The sequence below is a fragment of the Galeopterus variegatus genome, unplaced genomic scaffold, assembly GCF_000696425.1.
Source record: "Galeopterus variegatus unplaced genomic scaffold, G_variegatus-3.0.2 Scaffold1103, whole genome shotgun sequence".
NCBI classification, from domain to species: Eukaryota; Metazoa; Chordata; class Mammalia; order Dermoptera; family Cynocephalidae; genus Galeopterus; species Galeopterus variegatus.
In genome coordinates, this window is record NW_007727214.1 from 54,105 (window position 1) to 72,609 (window position 18,505).

General features: G+C 35.7%; 1 protein-coding gene across 1 annotated transcript in view; it reads right to left on the reverse strand.

Moving 5' to 3' along the window:
- Nucleotides 1-18,505, reverse strand: part of RGS22 (regulator of G-protein signaling 22) — a 121,611-nt gene that overhangs the window by 53,595 nt on the left and 49,511 nt on the right. The window contains exons 8-11 of the mRNA XM_008574778.1: nt 17,839-17,972; nt 10,244-10,358; nt 8,680-8,805; nt 7,779-7,880 (exon numbers count right to left, since the gene is read on the reverse strand). Coding sequence (XP_008573000.1) covers nt 7,779-7,880; nt 8,680-8,805; nt 10,244-10,358; nt 17,839-17,972 — 477 coding nt within the window. The remainder of the gene's footprint in view (nt 1-7,778; nt 7,881-8,679; nt 8,806-10,243; nt 10,359-17,838; nt 17,973-18,505) is intronic.

Below are 18,505 nucleotides of genomic sequence, written 5' to 3' on the forward strand. Positions count from 1 at the left end.
GTAATGGATGACAGTGAGCAAAGAAAAAACTAAGCTGATTATCAGAAAAAAATAAAAACCTTCAACACTGCCTTTCATGCCATAAAAAGTTTTTTCAAAGGAATCAGTGGTAATGCCCAAGGTTTTGGTTACCTAAAGTTAGCTCAGACTTCACAGTAAAACATTGTCAGGACAATGCAAATTTTATGAGGAAAGGGCTACATGGTCTTTTCTTTCTCATTCTTTCTAGGGTTCTCTGGAAAAGTTGGCAAAAGAAAGTGCATTCTTGAACCTTGATGGCAAGAGCTCTTGGAGGGCAGCACCGGTGCGACTTTGTTCACCAGTGTGTCCCCAGCACCAGTCAGAGCCTGGTATATAGTAGATGTTTGATAAATGTTTGTGGAAATAGCAAGAAAGTTTTTAGGCTAGGGAAAATGTGTGCTTACAATTGCTGGTCCAACTGCTATCCGGTTTATGTTGATTACACTGCACAATGCAGTATGAACATCATGTGCATCCATACTGCATCTAAGATCACTAACGGAAACTGAAATAATTTAGGGCCAGAAAGGATAAGGATAGCAATTAATAACTGCTGAATGAATACATTAATGAATTCTAAATTATTATTACATCCCAACTGATTGCTTCCTAAAAACATCAAGGCATGATATAGATTTGGTGACATTTATTGACTCAGCTTTTGTTTCCTTTCTCTCTTGTGAACTTCTGCAAACACAAGAGTAAACTGGTGACAGTATTATAAACCCTGAGTAGACAGGAGAAGTCACTGGACTGACTTCTTTGCCATGAGACCATCATGTGACTTCCTGGTAGGAATGTATATAAATAGAAACAACAACAGTCTCTCACCAGTGTTAGGCCAGAGGGTATTTTCAAGCTGTCAAGTCACTGGGTGGAGATGTCAGGAGCAAGACTTCCAAATGTCAAGATTTCATCTAGCTATGTTTGAAGGTACTGAAAAGATTTGAGATTTAGTCTGAAGTTATTAATGTGAATAAAATAGCAGAGTATCTTTTTGTTTGTTTGTTTGAGGGGTTGTCATCAAAAGAGATTTATTTTGTGTTGCTTCACAGCATATGAATAAGACCAAAGGATAGCAGCTTTTGGCTCAAAAATGAGAAGAAAGAAAATAGTTTCTGCACTCCTACAGGTATTTGAAAAAAGGCTGATGACTATTTAAAAGAACAATAACCAATTGTTATCTGCTGGAAAAGAAAGAACTTATTTCATCTTCAGTTGAGATGTTATTATCTGCATTTTTGTTTTAAACAGGATTAAAGTACTTCAGTAATTATCTCTCTCCCCCATTAGAGAGTGAGTTCTTTAAGCCAAGAATTTTGTCCTAATCATCATTGTATTCACAAAACAACAGCTGGCACACAGCAGATGCTCAGTGAATGTTAATAATTGAGTAAGTGAATATTGTAAAAGAGATTCTAAAAGGTTGCAATTCTATGCAGTATATTTTACTTAAGTTGCACTTTGAAACTCAGAATAAGTACTAGTACTGGTAGAGTGGATAGCTACTGATTCAGGAGCTGCTCTATTTTCTTCAATTTCTTCAAATTCCTATTTTCCTTCCCCATTATCCAGGTAACTGATAGAATCTGAAGTATTGACCCTAATAATAAGAATATCTGGGCCGGCCCAGTGGCGCACTGGATAGTGCGCCGCTTGGGAAGCGCGGCGGCGCTCCCGTCCGAGGGTTCGGATCCCACATACAGACCGGCTCCCGCTCACTGGCTGAGTGAGGCGCGGATGCAACACCTAGGCTTGCGATCCCGTTGCCGGTCCCCGGTCCGGGGGCAACACTGAGGGTTGAGATCCGTTGCCGGACACGGAAAAAAAAAAAAAAAAAAAAAAAAAAAAAAAAAAAAAAAAAAAGAATATCTGTTTATTCCATAGAGTGCTGTTTACTATACTACAAAATACTTTCACCTACATTATCTTATGCTGTACTTATGAAAATCCTATGAGGCAGACATGAGAACTTTTATATAGTACAGGAGGCAAAGTACAGCATTGAAGGAGGGTTCTATATCTCGAGATTGGGCTCAGTTTTGTTCCTAGCTATGTAACTTTGGCAAGATTAACATTTCAGAGATCTAGTTTCCTTTTATCTATACAAATTAATATAAAAAATATATCATATGGTTTCTAGAGCTATATTTTCTTCCCACTCTGCATTTCACTTTGTATATAACCCTTCAAGGACTTTGGCCTATGTGGGGGTCTCAGTGTAATTTTTTACTTCATGAAGGTCCAAGGCCATGTCTCCTATACCCTGTATAGGTATGGGGCTCTTAACAACCCACACTCTTGTTTTACCCATGGCAGTCCCATTGTCAGTTCATGTTTATCACCCTGGTTTTCAGTACACTCCTTAACTTTGGCCCGTGGTGATTTCCCTTACTATCTCAGCCATGCATTTAAAAGGGAATTTTTTATATTTTATCCAGTATTTCTAGTTATTTTATAGAGAAAGGGTTTTCAAGTAATCTAGGCTGCCGAAATACCAGAAACGGAAGTCTCTGCAATAAACAGTCACATGTTTTCTTATTTAATACCCTCAGTAAGCACCAGAAAAGCTAGTTTCTCTATACCTATCACACTCAGGAGACAAAAGAGAAACTTTCTTGTCTTGAACTGGACTCTTTGTAAAAGAAAACAAAATCTCCTGAAAATTCAGTATCGTGAGTTTACCATCATGTGGGCTTAGTTTTCAAGTTTATACTTGGCTAATTTCTTTTTCTAAGATGAAAAATTAACATTAAAGATATACTGGGCAGAAGCATTATAGATAAAACTTCACTAACAAGCTCATAATTCAAAATTACAAAATACCCAAGGAAAGAATGCACCATGTCAGTAGAACTAATAAATAGAAGAATTAGTTCTTCCAAGAACTACAAATCATAGAATCATTTAAAGCGAGGTAGCCAGACTCTAGGGTGGCCCACATGAACAGAGTGTCTCCTGGTATTCATGCCCTTTCACAATCCTCTCCCCCAAGTGTGGGCACAATGTGTGGCTTGCTTCTAGCTAACAGATACAGCAATGGTGATGACATGTTTGTGAGTATGAAACCTCATTACATAAGATGTTTATTACCTCATTACCTTATTACATAAGATGGTAATGCCTGTCTTGCTAAGAAACTCTCTCCCTTGCCAGCCCAGACAAGCAAGTTGCTATGTTGTAAGCTGCCATATGGATAGGGCCACATTGCACAGAGCTGTGGGTGGCCTCTAGCTGGCACCTAGCAAAAAACTGAGCTCCTCAGTCTTATAGTTTGCTACTAACTGAATGCTTCTAACAACCATGTGAATACTGAAGTAGAACCTTTCCTAGTTGAATCCCAGAAGAAAACCAGCCCTGGCCAACTACTTTATTACAGCCTTGCAAAGGACCAAGAAAAGCTGTGCCTAGAATCCTGACTCACATAAACTGTGATATAATAAATGTGTATTGTTTTAAGCTGCAAGTTTTTGATAATACTGCTATGCAGGAACAGATAAGTAACATGACTACAAACTATAGTACATGTTTAAAATGATTAAAGACATAAAAGAAGAAATTAACAACACGAGGGAAAAAAGACAAAATGAAAAAGCACGAGGAAGATCTGTAAAATACAAATAGAATGTTTAATAATAAAAAACATAATTTCTGGGTCGGCCCGTGGCTCACTTGGGAGAGTGTGGTGCTGATAACACCAAGGCCGCGGGTTCGGATCCCATATAGGGATGGCTGGTTGGCTCACTGGGTGAGCGTGGTGCTGACAACACCAAGTCAAGGGTTAAGATCCCCTTACCGGTCATCTTTAAAAAAAGAAAAAAAAAAAAAAATTTCTAAAATGACTTAACCCAGTGAGTGGGTTACATAGCAGAATGAAATCTGCTGAAGAGATAATGTGTTAACTGAAAAACAGATCAAAGGAAATTGATCTGTTTCAATTTACAACATACAACACAGATATTAAAAGATGGAAGAACTCAAAAGAGAGGTCGAGAGATAAAGGATATACTGAAAAGCACAAACGTTTATCAGACAGAGAATTCAGAGTAATATAATACTAAAAAATGGAGAAGTAGAAAGATTGAAAGTAACAGCTGAGAATTTTCCAGAACAGATGAAAGGCATGATTCCACAGATTTCAGAAACATCTTAAACCAAAGTAAGGTAATTGTAGTAACCAAAGTCAAACAGAAGATCATAAAAGCAAACAGTGAGGAAATGCATCCTCCTACAAAGAAGCAACAGCAAACTCTTCAATAATAGCAATATAAGCCAGATGACGGTAGAGTAATATCTTCAAAGTGCTGAGAGAAAACTGTCAACCTAGAGTTCTGTATTCAACTAAATCATCAATGAGAGAATAAAACATTTTCAGACAAATAAAACCTTAGATATTTTTACCACTAGTATATCCTAATGAAAACTATTAAAGGATGTTCTTCAGAAATTAAACTCAAAGGAAGGAGTGAGATATGAAAAGCAATGATAAGAAATTTTGAATAAACTGACACAAGCACTGGCTGTATAAAAAAAAATCATGATGACTACTTGTAAGGTATAAAACAAAATTAACAAAAATACTGTACAGAAATTATATGTAAAACAGGCAAGGTATGGTAGAATTAAAGTGTTCTAACTATCCTTAAATCATTCAAAAGGAGGATAAAGATAATGATTAATTTTAGACTTGTTTCAGTACACATGTTAAAATTCTAAGGGTAAAAATAGAAATAATATATGTTAATAAACCAGTACAGGGAAATAAAACATAAAACATTATCAGTATTCACATTTTACAGAACATGAAACCTAGCTGACTTGACAAAATTCACCCACCCAGCTAGTAACAAGAAGATATGACTTAAATTCATGTATTTCAAGTTCTGTGATTTTTTTCCCCTTCTATGTCATATAGCCTCTGATCTAGGTGATACATTAAAAAAACAGCATTATTCTGATGTCCATTTCAATAGGCAAAAATCTCACACTGATGCAAGAATATCTCTACAGCTTTGTGATAAAGCTGCAGATTTACGTAGTAATCTTATTCTTCATTTCCATTTCATTCTTACCCTCTTCACTCATTAATTCCTATATTTTCCATATAATTCTCCTGGACTCTAATTTTTACTGTTTTTTCTCTCTTCCTCCTTCCTATTTTTCTGTTTTTCCTTTTTGTGCATGTCTGTGTGTGTATATACATACTTGTAAACATGTATAATATGTATGTATCATACAGGTTTATTAACTTTTTAAAAAAAATCTCAGGATGCATGCTATGAAGAATAGTAGATTCTAAATGCATAGTTTTCAATGGGACACAATTTGAATGATTTCACAGGATAGAAGGAATTACAGAAGAGTTGTCTATTTCATTATATTGTAGGGCTCTATTGCTGAAGCAAGTATGCAATGTCAAAACAGCTGTAGAACTACCTGTGGTAGCAATCTAGTCTCCAAATCTTAACAGTGGTATATGGTCCCCTGGCAAGCTGTTCCTAGGATCAAAGATTTTATTTCTACACTATGGACGTGATTCCCTTTCTCCTTGCCAAAAACCATTTCAATTGGTTTCTAACATGTACTATTCTACTTTGACCCATGCAGTGTGCCCAAGATGGTAGTTAAAACTATTCCACTCTTTAGTCATGCTAAATCACTGTTTCTGACATTCCCCCCACACCCCCCACCCACAATCTAGTCTGCCTACTGATAAGATATTTCTACAATATTTCATGGAGCAATAAAACTTCAGCGTATACGTATAGAAAATCATGTAAGTCCTTGGAATCAACTCTTGGTCTCCTAGCATACAACTTGGCAGATGTAAACGACATAAAATCAGTATAAAATCAAGTTCATACAACTTTAGCATAGTGCTGTCTGATGATATTCTGCTATTGGCATTATCAATTCAAAGATCTATATTGTGAATATACTCTTAAAGAAAGCAAGATCTATATTGTGAATATACCCTTGAAGAATATTTCTAATATAAAGAAATGAATGGTATTTCATACTGTGAAATCTATAGGATTATGGTATTACAGGCAATTCTTGTATCTGAAGGCACAGAAACCTTAAATAATTAAAACCTAAACCAATTTAGGCAATTGTTCCTCTAACCAAAAAATAAAAAAAAGTAAACTAACTACAGACGCGAAAAACAAATAAGTCAAAAAAAATCACATGAATTTTCTCCTTTTATTTCTCCCTATTCATTCCTAAATGCAAATGTTTCCATTACTTCCTCTACTCTACCCTGCTTTGTCTCCCCAAAAGAGAACCTAGGGAAGGATGAAAAGCTTATAGGCCTTGATAATCCCAAAACAGAATAATCCACCCCCGAATAACCAAAACTGTCTGTGTCCTGTTTTACAACCATTACAGTTAGTTAAATAATACCATTACTAAGAATGAATAAGTCTACGAAACTCAAATAGGATTTCCTCTTTCACAAGTGCATGGAAATATGGTGATTACTAACAATGACAACAACAAAAACCCCCACATAATTGAGCAGCTGAAGATTTTTGGAGGAATACTCTTTGTAGTAGTGAAAACATAATAAAAATAATGGATGGTACTTTAGCAGACAGGGGCAATAGGTTAGGGTGAGCAGGATAAAGAGAGAATCGCAGGTAAAAGATTAACAAGGAGAACAGTCAACTGTGTGGTCTCAGAAAATGGTACTGTTAAATTAGAGATGTAATTTCATGACTTCATAAAGACAGATCTGGGCTATGTAGGGGGTGAAGCCCTTATTCTCACGGTAAAAAGGACAAAACTCTATCAGCTGATTTATAAAGCACAGTTCTGAATGCCAAAGTCAGGGTGGTGGAAGTAACAACAAATGTCCAGCAGTATGCTCTGATGTCCTGAATCAGATTATAAAATAATAAATGAGCTAGTTTCCTTAGCAGTGTTTAGAGGAAGGTCTTCTGGAATGGGGTTATTCCAGATTATAAGAATCACTTAAGCAGTCAAATGATATAAAAGTGATTAGCAGCTTTCTAGGCTTAAAGATCTCTTTTCATAAAAGATCAGAAGAACCTAAGAATAAAAAACTGAAAAGATAAGTCAGCTTGAGTCATAATTCTGTTCCCTTTCCTTCCTCCCCCAAAAAGAGGCCACTTCTCTGTCTTCCTTTGCAGAGACTCCTGTTATCCCTCTGCTATTTTTTTCCTTCCTCCTCTATTTCGCTTCAGGGTGGTCTTGAAACATTCTTTCCTCCACCTTCTTCCATCTGTCTTTTGTGATGTGTAGCACAGAAGCCCAGGCAACGACACAGGGCCTGCACCACACAGAGTCAGTCAACATCCTCCTGCCCTTTAGACAGGTCAACAGCCTAGTATATCCAACAGCTGATGTCTGCAAGAAGCTCAGAGAACAACACTGGTTAATACCTCTACTCTCAAACACTTCAATGATTGATTACAAGCCCACTCTCTGGGTTCTCTTTTAAATCACTCACAACTGAACCAAAAAGGTATAAATTAGGAAAAAAGATGAGATGTTCTTTATTGGAAGTACAAGTAGTTGACAACAAAGAGAAAATAAAGCAAACCAAATAAAATATATAAAACTGAAAACTCACAAATCAGATTATAAAACAATATTCTGCTGACATTTAAATAGAATAATCCCATTGCTTTTTGGCTTGCAATCCCAGATTTCTCTTGTTTGGTGCTGGAGATAATTTTCATTTCTCTATGTACTTAGAGCTTCGCATTCAACCAACATTATTTACTACTTACTTGTGCTTGCTTGCATACTTTAAAAGGCTGAAGTGTTTCTTGGTAGAAAAGCTGATGATAAGCCTGTAGGTCAAACCAAAAGTACACACTGTTTTTCCACAACTGCAGATGGAAAAAGAATGTGAATTATTACCATCCAATTATTAAAGCTTCACAAAGCTCTAATTTCAAATATAAATAATTATTTAGCTTCTTGTTACCATAAATCTGGTTCCATTTAAAATGGTTTTAATATTCTATCAGAAACTGACAATATACAAAATCTTCAGTGGTACTGTTGCTAGAATATTTTTGCCTGTATACCTATCACATAATTGGTCATTAAAACAATAAGCATTCTACATAATGGTTAAAAAGTAACCACATATTTCGGTCATGAAACCAAAATCTGAAGGTATTTATATATATGTATATGGGTAAATGTATATCATAGCAGAACCAAACATTACTCCAATAATTAAGCCAGTTAAATACTTTTCATTTGACCAAATGAAGATTGTGATTAAAAAAAAACAATAATAACCTGGAAATAATTTTGCCACTATTCATTGTAATTTGTAATTATTAGAATTATTAACAATTAAAGAACTGACAGAAATCCACTCTGAATTTAAAATATATTACATTGAAATAAAATTATGTGAAAATAAACTATTGTTAGTACTGCAAGTCAACTCTTTACCTGTATTTTATTTTTCTTTGTAATTTTAGTAGGATAGTGAACCTTAGAAAATTATAACTGAAATGTTTAAATTTTCACTATTAAGTATAAATTTTTTCTTACTGGAAATGAGGATTTTTAACATCAAATATAATTACCTGAGTACTGGATTATTTCAACACCTCTTATTTTTAAATGAAATAAAATTATAAAATTAGATCTTAAATAATTCTTTTCTACCTCGTTCCCAGAATGTTCGCAGAATTTAGTAAAGAAGAATCCAGTCCTATTTTCTACATACAAACACTGCAACAAATTTTCCATGTCAAATCCTCCCAAGGCACCAACATCTAACATGGTTTTAACCTAGATAACAAAACAGAAGTCCATTATCCACCCAAAAAATACTGTAATTTTTTTGACACTGCACAACAGTGTTTCACAAATTCTGCTGGGCTGTCATTTTCCCACAGGACTATTTTATTTTTGTACTATATATGTAATTAATGCAGTATGTTTGCAACTGACTGTCATATGATTCATTTATGGAGCCCAACTATAGCTGCAGAATTCATTCTATTATAAACCAAACCAATTTCAAACTGAATGTTGAAGCAACTTTCCAACTCAGCTGTTTTCATGTTTCAGGCACAGTGATACCATTTTAGGAGTCTTCCAAATCTCTGTTGGTGGCCTCTTGCCTACACATTTATTATTATTTTAGCCTTGAGATACTGCTGTTATAGCTACAAGAGGGTTATAAAAAGAACTATCTTCCAAGGCTTCTCAGTGCTGCTCATTAACTGTCCTTAGGGGGTCCCTCTTCGGACAGTCTCACTCTGTACAGTTCATGGCCTACAGAGTGTAAATGGCAGTATAAGTTCTCATAAAACTCTGCTGTTCATGGGCTTCTCTGCCAACAATGCTGGCAGCCCTAATGCCATTTGTGAATCACAGAAAGTCAGCTATTTCTCCAAGCACAAGAGTGAGTCCAAAATATGAAAAGGCATCCACTACTCACATGAACTGTTTGCTATTAGTTTTGTGAAACTCAGACTTCTTTGTAATCTTAAAACAAGTGAGGCATGAAAAATTTAGGTTCTAAGTGAGGTTCTTGCTCTTTCTTTGTCATACTGTCCCTCTACCTCTCTATCTGCCTACTAAACAAATTCTAAGGCGAGAATGTAATGTTTTTATAAATGTTTAACTATCAGCATTCCAAACTAAAAAATCATTATTATAGTAGGGGAAGAAACCCTAATTAGAAGAAAAGGAGAACTATTTGCTTAGAATAAAATAAATAGTTATACAAAATTATAGCTAAGTGTTCAGATTATATCAGAACCACCAAGGTTTCTACCTTAAGTATAATTCTTAGGGAATGTGAAATTTTCATATAGAACTGGTGCATTAAATATACATTATCAGGGTAGCTGCACTCTGGAAATACCCTGCCTTTTTAAAATTCTAGACTACCAAAATATAATATGAAATATTATTTTTTATCAAGTGTTAAAAATATAATAAAAATACTAGAGGGTTTTATTTTGCGTCTGAGGTGTCATCCCAAACCAGAACACAGTTGTTTTTGAAAACGGTAATTAATGAAGTATATTGCAGCACAGTATTACAAAAGGAAACACAAGGGAAATTTTTTTGCAAAAATCCTTTTTCAAAGAAAAAATAAACTGTGTTGCTTAGTAAAGAATAAAACATTATGGTAAATCAATAAAAATTCTCGTAAATCAGGGGACACTGATCAGTTAAATGAGGAATCAGGTTCTTCAGTCCTCAAAATACTTACCTTAGATTCTTCTGTATACATGTATTTTCTATCCAGCTGGGGCTTCAGACATTCAGAAATATCAGTAAAAGATGTTAAACGAATAACTTTGCTGCTTTCTGACATCCGCTTCGACCTAAATTATAAGGATGAGCACTAACTGGTCAACAATATTGAGCACCTCTGGTACACATGGCACCAAAATTTCGGAGAACTTCTGAGCAATGTGAGAGAATTAGAAAAAAAAAGTATAAAGCATCAGTTCCAGCCCTAAAAAGATGGGTGAAAAGATGAGGCATAGTTAGATAGAGAGAAAATAAGGCATAGTTAGATGGAAAGACAACTCTCAAAATAACTGCTGGCTGAATGAATTAAAGAGAGCATATTGTGGGTCCCAAATGACTGAGATGGATAATAAATACCATAGGAGTGTAAAAATAAGTCCCTTTGAGCTATATTTGTAATTAAAGAAATGGGTTTTTTCCTGAAAAAATGAGTAGGAAATATAGTCTATGTATATTTCTAGGTGTGTGTCTGTGTGTTTGGAGGGATTCTTTACATAGGAAGAATAGTGAGCAAAGAATGAAGGTAGGTAGGGAAATCCTTGCTTAAAAGGCAGCAAAGTTAATCAATTTGCTTAGGGCAAGACACTAACAGTTAAGTGAACACTATATACTACATACTAAACACTGTGCTAGACATAATTCATATTATAATACTTCATCCTCACAACAGGTGGGATTCCAAGGGAATTATATAGGGTAGTTTGGGATGAGAAAACGGAAGACTTTGGAGCTAGACTCTGGACATTATCATTTTATATTTTCCTGTCCAGCTCCCTCTCCCACACCCACTGCAATTATATTAAATTTCTGGCTCAATAAAACATGCCTGGTTCCACCTCACTAATCTAACTCCACTCCAATCCACCAACAAATTACTTTGCAGGTTCTTCTCAGACAAAATGTAGGTAACAACATGCTTCATTCCCACTCCCCTGTGTAGCAGACATGGTAAACTGGTTGGCTAGCTGAACACCCATTCCCAGTGACATGCATCTATACCCAGCACCACAGGGTACTGTGATTCTGAAAAAGCTAAATATTCACTTTCTAAGACTCCCTTGCAGAGAGGGGCAGCCATGTGATATAGTTGTGGTTAATGAGATATAAAATGAAATCTGCTAGGGAGTTTGCTTCTAAGAAAGCTTGCTTTCTTCATGAAAGGGAGAGGATTAATAAAAACTGCCCTTCCCCTTTCTTTCTGATCTCAAAGCCTGAGAGCAGAAGCTGTAAATCCACTTACCATGAGGGAATGGACAAGACCATAACAAAGATTCAGGCCCAACTACTTCTGATCCATTGAACTACCACCAGCAGTTGCCCACCCTCCAATTTCTTATGTGAGAAAAATAAGCCCAATTCATCTAAGCCATTATTAGTCAGGTTTTTTGTTATTTGCAGCTGAAAGTATTCTTAAATGATCAACAAACATAACCACCTACATCTATCCTTATTTTTTTCCATCTAGTCTCAGGAAGAGGCGCCCCACCTCCTGTCCATAGTCAGTCTCATTCCCTTGGTTCTTTAACCCTTCTTTCTATTCTCCTTTGAAAATGGAGATCTTTATTTCTCATGTATCTTCAACTTCTCCATTTCCACTATATTCTACTCTAGCATATCAACAGACTCAAGTCTCCTCCACCTTAAAATTACCCTTTCGATGAAAACAAAAACACAATATACCAAAACGTACGAGATGCACATAACACATTCCTTAGAGGAACATTTTATAGCTATAAAGGCTTATATCAGAAAAGAAAAAGATCTCATATCAATAACCTTCCACCTTAAGACATAGAAAAAGAACACACTAAACCCAAAGCAACTTGAAAGAAGAAAATAATAAAGATCAGAGTAGAAATAAATAAAACAGAAAATGAAAACGAATAAAACCAATAGTTGCTTCTTAGAAAGATCAATAAAATTGACCAATCTTTAGCTAAGCCAATCTTTAGAAGCCAAAAGGCTTCACTGGTGAATTCTACCAAATACTTAAAAGGAACTAATATCAGGGTTCTTCCCAAATTCTTCCAAAACTAAAAGAGGAACACTTCACAACTCAACAAGTCAGTATTAGTCTGACACTAAAGCCAAAAATATCACAAGAAAACTATAGCACATATCCCTTATAAATATAGAAACAAATATCCTCAACAAAATTACCAGTAAACTGAATGATATACGATGAACAAGTGGGGCTTATCTCAGGAATGTAAAGTTGGTTTAATATTCAAAAATTAAGGGCCGGCCCGGTGGCGCACTGGAGAGTGCGCCGCTTGAGAGTGCGGCGGCGCTCCCGCCGAGGGTTCGGATCCCATGTGGAGACTGGTTCCCACTCACTGGCTGAGCGCGGTGCGGGCGCAACACTGAGGGTTGTGATCCCGTTGCCGGTCCCCGGTACAGGCGCGACACCAAGGGTTGCGATCCCGTTACCAGTCAGTAAAAAAGACAAAAAGGAAAAAAAAATTAATACAATATGCCATATCAACAGGAGAGAAAACAAAAACCGCACGATCATCTCAACAGATGCAGGTAAAAGCATTTGATAAAATTCAACACACATTAATGATTTAAAAACAAAACAAAACAAAACCTTCCACAAAGAACTTCAACATGATAGAGAATCTATAAAAAACATACAGCTAGGGGCCGGCCTGGTGGCGCACTGCTACAGTGCGCCGCTTGGGAGCATGGCGGCGCTCCCGCCGAGGGTTCGGATCCCACATACAGACCAGCCGCTCACTGGCTGAGCGAGGTGCGTGCCCAACACCGAGGGTTGCGATCCCGTTGCCGGTCCCGGTCCGGTACAGGCGCGACACTGAGGGTTGTGATCCGTTGCCGGTCATGATAAAAGACAAAAAGGAAAAAAAAAAAACAAACATACAGCTAACATCATGCTTAATAGTGAAAGACCGAATGCTTTCCTCCTAAAATTGGGAACAAGATAAGGATGTGTGCTCTCATCACTTCTATTCAGCATTGTACTGGAGGTCCTAGCCAAGGCAATTAGGCAAGAAAAAGAAATAAAAGATAACCTGATTGAAAAGAAAGAATTAAAACTGTCTTTATTCTCCGATGATATGATCTCACACATAGAAAATTCTAAGGAATCCATTAAAAAAACTACTAGAAATAATAAATCATTTCTGTAAGGTCACAGGGTACAAGGTAAATATATAAAAATCAATTGTATTTCTATATACTAGCAATGAACGGTCCAAAAATTAAATTAAAAGAACATTTTTTATGCATAATAGCTTCAAAAAGAACGAAACACTTATGAAAAACTTTAATAAAAATACTCTCCTCTAAATCTAATGGCTTTTAACTATTATTCTGACTCACTCCAAATCTTTCTATCTAATTTTTTAAAAAGAGCAGTCTATGAAATACCTACCACCCAGCAATAAAAGAAATAAACTATGGATACATGCAACAACTTGGATAGATCTCAAGGGATTATGTTGAGTAGAAAAAAGCCATTCTCAAAAGGTTGCATAGTTCGTGATTCCATTTATATTACATTCTTGAAAAGACAAAATTATAGAGATGGAGAATGGACTAGTGATCACCAGTGGCTGGAGGAAGAGAAAGGGAGGGAAGTGGCTGTGGCCATAAAATGGTAGCACAAGAGCTTCTTGTAGTGAAACTGGTATCTCAACTGTGGTGACAGTCACATGAAAGTGCAGCTGTGATAAAACTGTGTAAAACTAAACATACACCTATACACAAACACACATACATACATGCACATAAAACTGGTGAAATCTGATGAGGTAGATGAATTGAGTAACTGTCAATTTCCTGGTTCTGATATTGTACTATAGTTACACAAGTTACCATTGGGGGAGATTGAATGAAGGTATATGAGATCTCTCTATATCATTTCTTACAACCACAAGTAAATCTACAATGATCTCAAAATAAAAATTTAAAAGCAGAGTGGTCCATACTAACTGTGTCCTCTTTTCCTTCAATACATTCTTTCAGCTACTGTGATCATGCTTCTGACTTTTAAAATTTATATTTGTAACCTTACCAATAACTTGGTCATTGACAAATACCGTGAACACTTACTGCTATTATCTTGACTACTTTGCAACATTTAACATCCACTTGAAATTCTTCCTTCCCTTGCCTTCCATGACACAACCCTGTCCTATATGTATATCTCCCATCTCTCAGATTACTCCTTGGCCTTCTCTTCTGGTTCCTCATTCTCTGCCTTTATTGTAAAGCTTGATAACTTAGTCCTTCTCATTCTATACTACTCTTTCTCTCCGTCTCTCTCAGGATCATTTCATCCATGCCCACAGCTTGCTTCAACTACCCCCTAAAGTATAATGCTTCCCAATTTTTTTAATTTATAATTGATCTCTTTTATGGGCTCCAGACGTATATTTAAACTGTTTTGGACATGTATATCCCTAACGTAGCTCTTTACAATGTATTGAGATATAATTCATATTTTCAACACACAAAATTTGTGTTGGAAGGATATGAAGAAATTGGAACCCAACGTAGGTTTACCTCAACCCTCAGAAGTTCCTTAGGCCCTATATTAATTCATTCAACAAATATTAATTGAACACACACAGTTTGCCAGATACTGTACTAGACACTGGAGCATTCACCTAGACAGTGCCCAAACTGAACTCGTCATCTGCCTGCTCCAATCCTGTTTTTCCTCCTTCTGAGGACAGCAAGTTCATAGAAAATAATGTGAAGAAGGTTTTTTAAACGTATAAAAAAATGTTCAACTTCAATCAAAATAAGTACCACTTTTAATCTGGGTAACCGACCGGGACCGGCAACGGGATCGCAACCCTCGGTGTTGCACCCGCACCGCGCTCAGCCAGTGAGCGGGAACCGGTCTGTACGTGGGATCCAAACCCTCGGCGGGAGCGCCGCTGTGCTCTCAAGCGGCGCACTGTAGCAGTGCGCCACCGGGCCGGCCCAAAAAATAAAAATTTTTTTTAAAAAAAAACAAAAAACAGGGTATAAAATAAGTGTATAGTATGCCATTATTTTTGCACTATGTATGTATTTCCAATTTATAAAAAATTAAATAATTTAACACTAATAAATGACACAAAAACTCTCCAGTTGCTCTTCAATGCTTAGAGCATAATCTGTACATTCCTTAATGTGACAAATAAGAAATTTCACATTCTGAACCTCATTTATCTTTTTAGCTTATCTCCTGATTTTTCACTATAATACCCTACACTCTAGCCATAACAATGTATAGTTTTCAAAATTCAACTTTTCTCTCAATTCATGCCTGTATGTCTTTTCACTTATTTCACCACCTGAAAAAAATAGGATTATGCCTTCTTCACGGGTATGCAGTAAGAATTAATTGCTATGACACAAGCAAAGCTCATTAACTGCTGCTTTTGGAAATAGAAGACAAGGTGATTTGGTCCAACTGTCACACTGAAGACAACTAAGTAAGCTGAAGAAAACACAAAAATAAATCTTATTGAAGGCATGTGAGTGCTAACAAGGTAGTCAAAAATTATTGAGCCAAATGCCAGAGGATAAAAATTCAGAGGTGATTTTGGCATTTGAGGCTGTTTTTCCTGAGGGCTTGCTAATAATGAGAAGCATCTAGTACACTTAGTAGCATGTTTAACTGAGTCAAGGACACCGCTAATCACTTCAACACCAAGGACTATGCCCTAGCAGAAAGAGAATATCAGAAGTAAACCAATCCTTGCACATACTGTAGCATAACTTTGAGTCATTTCATTGGCTCAGAAAAAAATCCCTTGAATTGGGTTAAAATAATCCTAAGTTACTAGTACTTGAGTTGTCTGGCCAAAGCAAAGAAAAAAAAAGAATCTCTTCTGGAAAAATATAAGGTGAAACCTAAGCCTCAAATAAATTGTACAAACACTTTTTCAAACAAAAGGTATAACATGAAATGAACAAAAAAGACAGAAGAGCAGACAACAAGAACAAAAAAGAGCTAAAAATAGGCCAATGGAAAGAGTCACAGGAGCTCCAGATATTAAAAATATCAGACACAGACTTTAAACAGCTATGATCAAGGAGATAAAACAGAAGACAGAATTGCACCAGAGAACTGGAAACTATAAAACATGACAATAACATACCTATAAAAGAACCAGAGAAATTATACAAATAAAAAATACAATAACTGAAATTGGGAACTAAACAGATCTGATTAACAGCAGATTAGATACAGTTAAAAAGAGAAACAGTGAATTGGAAGATAAAGAAAATACTAAAGCACAATGAGACAAAAGGTTGGAATAAGAAGAAAAGGTATTAGAAGATAAATTGAGGAATCTAACTTACATTTAATCAGAATCCCAGAATGAGAGGAGAGGAAGAGTGGGTTAGAAGAAATATCAGAAGAGATAACAGTGGAGAATTTTCTAAAACTGGTGAAAGACATGAAAGCCACAGATCTAATAATCCTGAGTTGGCTATGTAAAAGGAAATCCACACCTAACTACATCAAAATAAAATGCAAAGAAAAAAAAAAAGTAATTCTAAAGCAGCTGGAGAAAAAGACATATTATCTTCAAACAAATAGCCTGACAGCCAATATCTCAACAGAAACACTGAAACATTGAAATCTAGAAGACAATACAATATTTTCAAAGCGCTGAAAGAAAATAACTACCAATCTATAACTCTATATCCAGAAGAAAATACTTAAGAATGAAAGTGAACACAACATGATGAACCTTGAAAATATTATGCTAAATAAAAGAAGTCAGACACAGAAGGAGGCCATCTATTGTAAAAAATGTATTCTAATTGTATGAAATGTCCAGACTAGATAAATCTACAGATATAGAAAAGAGCGTCTCATGGGGGTTGGGGAAAGAGGAATGCAAAGTGATTGCTAATGAGTATAGGACTTTTTTTGGGCATGATAAAATGTTCTAGAATTATATAGTTGTGATGGTTGCACAGCTTTGGGAATAAATAGCACTAATTGTATACCTGAATATAATTAAAATGGTGAATTTTATATTATGTGAATTTTATCTCAATAAAAAAAGAATAAAAGTGAAGTAATAAATTATTAAACAAAGAATTATTCCAAGTTAATACCAAAGGGTATTCTTCAAGCCAAAAGAAAGTAATCCTATTGTAAATAAAGAACAATGAAAAGAGTAAATATATGGGCAAATCTAAATTAATAAAATGATATACTATATTAAACAATAAAATATTCTTGAGAGTATTCTGAGTTCTCAAATTTGAGAAACATTGAATTATTGAATATAGCCAAACAAGAATTAGAAGGCAATCTTCTCAGAGAACTCTTGATTGGCTCACAAGAGACTAGAAACCGAAGCAACATCTCTTTAAAATTATTAATATCTGAAATTCCACTCCTAATTTAGAGTATGCATAAGGCGTATAAGTCTCTAATACATATCAGTGAAATATAAGAATCCCCACACACAAAAAACAGTGTACTAGTTTTTTGATATCTATTTAATTTTTAAATTCTTCAAAAATCTTACTACTGCAGAAAAGCCCTTGACAACAAAAAGTTGCACTTACCCCTTCTCAATAACATCATTCTCAGAAGAAACTGGATACAAAGTCTCACTCTTCCAAGATTTGTGCACTGCTGTTTTTACTCTACGTGATTTCTTGGGAGATTTAGGAGGTTGTAATAAACTGAATTCCTCTTTCTAAAAAGTGGTAAGATAACAAACAAAATGAAAAATGAGCAAAATGATAAAAAAAAAGAGAGAGAATAAAACATAGCTCTACACATACACCTCAAATTTGTTTTGATCACTGTAAGATTTTTTTCCCTCACTCTACCTTCTACCATACTTCCCACTAGAATAGAAATTTTCTCCTTTCCAACTCCCACTTTTATGCATCCAGCAGAGTGAAATCCAACAGCAAACCAAGATGCCTTGGTCCATAAGAAGAAATCTATAGGGGCTGGCCCGTGGCTCACTCGGGAGAGTGTGGTGCTGATAACACCAAGGCCCCGGGTTTGGATCCCACATAGGGATGGCCGGTTAGCTCACTGGCTGAGCGTGGTGCTGACAACACCAAGTCAAGGGTTAAGATCCCCTTACGGTCATCTTTTAAGAAAAAAAAAAAAAGAAGAAGAAGAAGAAATCTATACCTTAACACCATTATTTCTTTCCATTTTTGGACATTTTATTTTCATGTTTACTTTCCCCATTCTAAAAAATGCGTTATGATA